The 7,269-nt window shown below is 38.8% G+C and overlaps 1 protein-coding gene across 2 annotated transcripts in view; it reads left to right on the top strand.

Moving 5' to 3' along the window:
• Positions 1 to 590: 590 nt before the first annotated feature.
• STK17B (serine/threonine kinase 17b) overlaps positions 591 to 7,269 on the top strand; it is a 17,230-nt gene continuing 10,551 nt past the window's right edge. For both annotated transcript variants that reach the window (XM_031554143.1, XM_010713393.3), the window contains exons 1-2: positions 591 to 746; positions 5,428 to 5,640. In XM_031554143.1, coding sequence (XP_031410003.1) covers positions 625 to 746; positions 5,428 to 5,640 — 335 coding nt within the window. In that variant the 5' untranslated portion in view covers positions 591 to 624. The remainder of the gene's footprint in view (positions 747 to 5,427; positions 5,641 to 7,269) is intronic.

Below are 7,269 nucleotides of genomic sequence, written 5' to 3'. Positions count from 1 at the left end.
TACTATTGCTAACAAAAGTAAACCTGCCCTTTACCTTGAAATAAGATATCAGTTAAAACTGCTGATATCCTTCAGTAACCTTTTTCTGCTTTGCTTTTACATCATGCCTGAAGAGATGCTTCAGGCCTGTAAATGTGAGTGCCCAAACTTGTTTTTTAGCTTTTAAATAGCTGCTTTCTTTTTTCCTTAATCAGTAGTAGAGTTAGTATGTGTGCTATATCTTCTGAATGCACCGTTATTCTGGTCTGCTAAGGTGACTTACTCATCATTTGATTCTGAGTGATCAGAATTTGCAGAGAAGAAGTTGTCTGTTCATCAGGCTTTCTAATGAGTAATCTAGTTAGATTAAGTTAAAACAGCTTATTAAAAAAAAGTTCATTTTTCAATTAATTTCCTCAGCATCACTTGATTCTCTTGTTTGGTTTCCCTTCCAGTTGTACATGTAGAGTGATTAAATGTGTAGTATTCTGGTCACATTTAAACAAGCTTTAGACTGCTCTATTCAGATAGACATAAGCCCTGATCTGTGTATATTTCCTTGCACGATGATTGTGGAATTGCCCTGACTTACCGTTATGTTACTTTCACAGGTGGCTGGCAGAAGGGACAGACCTGTTCCTAACCATGTCCAGGAGAAAGCTGGAGAACAGAAGCCTTTCAGGCTTGTTGGCCATGTCTCTGCAGACACAAATCAGGATGGACAATTTCCACAATTTTTACATGCTTGACTCTAAAGAGCTGGGAAGGTAAGACTGCTCCTGTATATTTTAGTCAGGGGGATCTCTGCTGATGCAGAATTGTATGCAATGATAGACTTGCTTTCTGGCAAACTTTTACGGCGTGGATGAGGAATGAAGAACGTTTTTCCCCACCCACCTTTCCTGCTCTCTTCTTTTCAGTGTCTAAGAGGCTCCATAGCAATAGGGTAAAGGTATACAGTGAGACATAGCATGCCAGCCTTTTCCATGGCAGAGAGGCTCAGGCTGTTCTCATAGCCATGTCAGTTGAAGATTCTGTCCTTCTTTCCCTGTCCATTCGCACAGTACATTACAGGGATATAAACTCAAGAAGAGATAACTTAGAGTAGTATTGCAAGACAAAGAATGGTACTTCTGAGCTGGTGATGCTGGCTGTTCAGTTGGGAGTTGGTTATTGTTTTAAGTCCAGAAAACAAAGACCTCTTTTTCTCTGACCTCTTATGGTTACATTTCTAACAGCCAAGGGTAATTTAGCTGTCTGCTTCCTTTACTCATATTTGCAGAAGTAAAATAGCAAATAAAAGAAAACAAAAGTATTTGTGTTAATGGCATTTAAATTATGCTTATTTAAAATCACTGGGTTAATTTGTACCTTGAAAATATTCAGGGAATTGTGTATAAACCCACACAAACGTAATAGAGTGGTGATGCTTCCAAATCCCTTGAATGCAAGTGGCATGGGTCATTCATAATTTGTTAGGCATTTCTATGCTGAACAGTGATCCTTCCTACCTCTAGGCAGGCATAACTTTGTAATCTATTTCACCTCTTTAGTTCTCCTGATTACTCCAGTATATTTTTATCTCATACTCTTCATAAAAGTACACCTTGTAGCCCTTAACTTTCCTCTGCTTGTGGCACTTTGTTAGCCCTAATTCAGAATGCCAGGCTTTATAGAACCAGTTCCACGTACCAACTCTGATATTCTTCAAATGCTGGATATTCAGATCGTACTTACTTACCTGTGATGTGAGATGATGTCTAAAGCAAATAAAAGCATCTTTTTTGCTTCAACTCCCAGCCTCAGTTTTTAATACTTAATGTATTAAAAGCAGATATTAAAAAAAAAAAAGGTGCCAAAATGCAAAGAATCAGAAGTAGACAAGCATCTTTTCCAAATACGTTTTTTTCAGCTTTTCTGGCCTAACAGTTTGCATGTGTTCACTTGCAGTTTTCATCTACCTTTAAGTCATTCTTTTCTTTTTTGTTACTCAACCCTCCCAAGTCCCTTTCATTCCTCCCACAGCCTTATCTTCTAGGTCTTTTGGTACTGAAGGCACTGACTCTTGGAGCAGGCTGGTTCTGTTTGGTGGGTTATAGTAGTTCTGTCCTCAGTGTGGATGGCTTGGCTTCTGTTAAAGGAGTTGAATTTCTGTGGTTTATAACTTGAGATATGGAAATAAGTAGAAATGGAGCTGTGCAATGTACCGCTCCGGCATTGCATTTGCTTTGCAGGCAGTAAGGAGGGGGGAAGCACTGTGCTTGCTTTAATGCAACATCTCAGATCTAACTTCAGATCTAACTTTTCTCATTTCTGGGGGAATTCCACCACTCAAACAATTCTATGAAGAAAACTTGGCTGGACTTGTTTCTTCAAGCTGCAGCTTTTCTGTTAAGCTGAGATGCTATCTCATGTGACAGTTTCCAAGTTTTGGTGATGCTTTTTTATTACTCGTTTGAAAGATTACTATTAGCCATTCTCGAGACTCAGTGTATCTTGAGACGCTGAGTATTATGGCAACTTCATAACTTCAACCAGAATGTTCACTTCTGTGCAGTTTTCATAACGCTTTTAGCTAACAGACACACATGCAAAACTGATGAAAACTGTATGTTAATTTGTATGCAGCTGCTTTTAGAAATGACATTTTATTTTTCTAAGTCCTTGCTTACTTAAAAAAAGATGTAGTGTCTTTGTCCTTGATTGCCTTTCCTCTAGAAACCTCTTTTGTTTACACGATGAGTAAATGCTGCTATATAGATTTGAATGAGTTGTTTATAAACCTGTATATCCTACCTTTGAGCAAGTTTGTTCCGTTTGCTTGGGCATAGCAGGAAAGCTATGAAAGTAGCAGTAAAAAGATGGAAGATGCTGTCTGCTGTGAATGGTTTGAGGTAAAGGACACAGAGTCAGTCATGAAATATCTGAGGTCTGTGCAGATTGAAGCACACAAGATTCCAGGCTGGAGAACGTGATGCTGGAGCAGGCCCGGAGGAGAGCCACGAAGATGCTTGGAAGACTGGTGCACTTCTTCTGCAAGGACAGGCTGGGCTTGTTCAACTTGTAGAAAGAAGGGCTCTAGAGCGACCTCACTGCAACCTTCCAGTACTTGAGGGGAGCTTATGAACAGGAGGGGGAGAGACTTCTTACATGGTCTGACAGTGATAGGGACAAGGGCGAATAGCTTTAAACTAAAAGAAGAGGAAATTTAGGTTAGATGTTAGGAGAAAATTCTTTACTCAGAGACCAGCACAGGCTGCTCAGAGAAGCTGCGGGTGCCCCATCCTGGAGGCATTCAGGGCCATGCTACATGGGAACTGGGCATCCCAAACTGGTGGGTATCATTCTGCCCACAGCAGGGGTTGGGACCAGATGCTGTTTGAGGTCCTTTCCAACACAAGCCATTCTGTAATTCTATGATTAAAAGTCAGAAAATGACATTATACTGTAGAAGGAGTTCTATGGCAAATTGAGTGTTGAGGTTGGGAACTTTTTGCATACTGGAGATATACTAATAGTGTTTACCAAGCTCTCTAAGTATTTACTTTTCAAGTTACTGCTGTTTTTATTGTTTTTGCACATTAAAAGATGCGATTTTTGCCTTCATAGCTTTAAATGTTAAATTATTGGCACCCTACAAAGATCATATAAAAAAAGTAGAAATTCATACATCATGGATTTCTTCTGGAGGTATCTCTGATCCTTCAGAGCTGCTGTACCCAGAGCTGCTGGGAGCGTAATGCTCAAACTCAGCAATAGTCTTCCTCTTCTCTTGAAACTCAACCAGTTCCTCTTCTTGAGTTTCAGAGAAACTCCTTTGGTAGATGGCATGGTGTGATGTTAAAATGAGACTGTAAGCTGTGGGGAATATCCACAGACTTCAGTATATTAAGAAATTCAGCTCAATGATTTCAAGCTCAGCAATAATAGCTCATGTAGCAGTTGGGAAAGCACCTGGCTATTTCAGGCTTACAAAGAGTTGCTAAAATAAAGAGTGTACACATACCAGGTTGTAAATCACTTTTGCCTCTTGATTTTTTTTTTATTTAGTATTTGCTTTTCTGAATTTACTAGATAAGAAATAAAAGATAAGTCTAGTGTTGAAATAACAGAACTTTTCCTCTGTCATCATTTGTGTTTATTTCTAAATAAATGACAGTATGAATAAAAGGCAGCTCTGCATCTCCTGTGATTCAGTTGGATATGCACAAAGTGCATTTAACATTGCCATGGTCTGTTTCGTTCTGAGAGAAGCTGGTCCAGCATAGACTGTAAGGGGGGGAAAAAAACCTTAGGGATGTGTTTTGTGTCACAGATGTTCCTTTTAGGCGCTGTTCTGCTCAGTTTTGCTTTCTTCTGTTTTGTTCTGCACCAGAAGGAAGGCTCAGCCTGCAGGACAGCACCATCTCCCCTGCTGAAGGAGCTAGGATGACTGAAAAAGAGCAGCTTATGTAGCTGGTGCTGAGCCTCTCATTTGCTTTGTTCACGTGCAAATGTGGTGTTTGCTTGAAGCCGCAGATGGAGGTGTTTTTCTTTGCAAATGGTTTTGAAATGTTCTTAAAACTTTAAACAATTTTAGCCCGTCAACTTTTTTTGTTTTGTTTTGTTCTAATGGTATTCCTTGTATAATTTGAAAACACTTTGCAAATATGCAGTGAGGCATTTCTGGGAATGCAGAACTCGTGATTATAAAACTAGGTGTGGGTGTTGTTGTGTTTGTTGGTGTTGTTGTGTTTGTTGGTGTTGTTGTGTTTGTTGGTGTTGTTGTGTTTGTTTGTTTTTTCTTCCAGGAGTTTATAAGTTGGCTTAAAAAACTGCATTTTTCCCCTAATTTTTTAAAAGGTCAGCCTGGTGGTTTAACTGCACTGTGCGGTTTTCTTTTAAAAACGCATCTTTGCCAAAAGACATTTTTGTTTCCATACCTAAACAGTTGGCTGGAAAACAAAGCAGCTCACTTTGTCTGCCTGCAATTGGAAAAGGGAGTGCTAAGCAGTGGGTGTTTTTCTGATTAGGTGTTTCTAAGCTTAGTGCTAATGTGACTTTTTAGCAGTCCTGCATCATTTGTGAGTGGAAGGATTTTTTTATGACTTCAGAGTTTTCTGCACAGAAAAACTTTGCCTCCAGCCACAGTGTAGAGTTACGCTTTCTTTTCCCTACATTCTTCCTATTTTTCAGTTGTTTTGTTCTACTGTATCCAGTTGGTGTGTCCTGCTACTGTATCTTGTATGTGCTATACTGTGTGTGTACTTTGTTGAAAAAGCAAACAAAACTCAATGTTGCCAACCTGAACAAAGCCCTGAGCAGCCTGACGTGACCTCCTTGCTGTCCCTGTAAGAACATGGCCAGCTCAGAATGTAACGGCAGACTACCAAGCCTTTTTAGATCTAATGGCAATCTAATTACTTTTTCTATCTGAAGTTCTAATGTATTTTTCCTTTCATTTTGCAGAGGAAGATGTGGTGTGGTTAGAAAATGTATTGCTAAATCCACAGGTCAAGAATATGCAGCTAAATTTTTAAAGAAAAGAAGAAGAGGTCAAGACTGCAAAGCAGAGATTCTTCATGAAATTGCTGTGCTTGAATTAATGAAATCTAATCCTCGCATAGTTAATCTCCATGAAGTCTATGAAACAGCAAATGAAATCATCTTAGTGTTGGAATAGTAAGTATGCCTTCGTCACGTGTCCCATGCTGGTAGTTACCAACCTGTCACTGTTTGCTTTTTGCTTGACTTTGTCTGTACACCATGTAAGAATTGCAGCACTACCCTGTATACAATATGCTAATATTTCATGATGATTTTTAATTTACTAATATCTTACTAAGATCTTGGGGACTTCTTGGTGTGACTTATTCTCATGTAAATTCAGGAGTTGCATCCATTGCTGCCACTTCACTCCTTGGTTTTGGATATGTATTTTGTGCAATTCGTAGCTAATGAGCTGTGTTGGACTATGAAATAGAGACATACAGCAACACACACCAAAACATATGTTAGTTTTTACTCAACATTTAAAATGTGCACTGGTAGATTTATTTATTTATTTATTTACAAATTGCTTAAAAAAAAAAAAGCTGTTTCTTATCATTGCATAACTCATTTCTGTAGGTGCTTTCACTCATTTCAAACTGGAACTTTTCTTGTGCCTTTAAACACCGCCTCACTTAGGAGTCTGTTGAATGTGAGCAGGTCATTCCGCTCACCAGCCTCAGTTGGATATTCTGGTCAAACAAAGCTAATATAAAGCCTGATCACAAGTTCTAGGGTGTGTTATGTAGTTCGTTTTCTTAAAGAATCTCTTATGTCAAGCTGAGCAGGGTTTCATCTTGAATCCCATGGAAGGTGGATAGTGCTTTGAAGCATCTTAAATCATACCAAAAAAGGACAGTTTAATACCAAGTACTGATTTCAGAGAAGCTGAGCGTGTTGATGCTCTGTGCTTTAATGACAGCGTGAGATTTCCTGGTGAGTGAAAATAGTGGTTCACTTGTGGTTCACTGAGCTTCTGAAGCCACTGTTTCTCTTGTTGTAAAACTGCTTAACTTCTGTAGCTGTTTCTCCAAAATTCATGTCTTTTCAGATGCCCTTGTGGCTGCTCATAGCTCTGAAAACAAGTGTTCTAGTGTGGGAATTAGTTTGAGTTATTCATCATAATGGATGTATGTTTAAATGTTTGGAATGTGAGAAACAAAAATGTAGTTGGTGAGATGAACTCAGCAAGTTATTTTCTAAATAGGATTTAAGTTTTGCTTCAAATATTTTTTTATCATAGAATCATAGAATGGCCTGGATTGAAAATAACCAGAATGATCATCTAGTTTCAACCCCCCTGCTATGTGCAGGGTCACCAACCACTAGACCAGGCTGCCAGAATTATGCAGTGGTGATCTGCATGCATTGTGATAAACTCCTTTTACTGTGGCTAAATTGTTCTCCAAAAGAGGAGGGGGAAAAAAAAAGGGAAAAAAAGAATATTTTTTTCCCCTTGGAACTAAGTGATCCCTAACACCTTAGTGAGGACTAAAGCACTAATGTGGAAGACAATGTCCAGATGACAAGTACTGAACTTCATACTAAGAACAAGTTCATGTAAAAGCTGTACTGATGTTTTTTTTCTCACCTCTGTTTCAGCTCAGCTAATTCTGTCTTGATTGTGAGCCTGTATGCTTCTTGGAGTCTTTTGTCCTTGTACAGTCCCAGCAACCAGAAGTGTTGTAATGAAGATAAATATCTGTCAGTTCCTTTTAGAATGTGTTTTACAGACATCTGTGAAGCTGTTTTTTTTTTTTT

This window comes from Meleagris gallopavo, chromosome 7 (assembly GCF_000146605.3).
Source record: "Meleagris gallopavo isolate NT-WF06-2002-E0010 breed Aviagen turkey brand Nicholas breeding stock chromosome 7, Turkey_5.1, whole genome shotgun sequence".
Lineage (NCBI taxonomy): Eukaryota > Metazoa > Chordata > Aves > Galliformes > Phasianidae > Meleagris > Meleagris gallopavo.
This window is presented reverse-complemented; position numbering and strand designations above follow the sequence as displayed.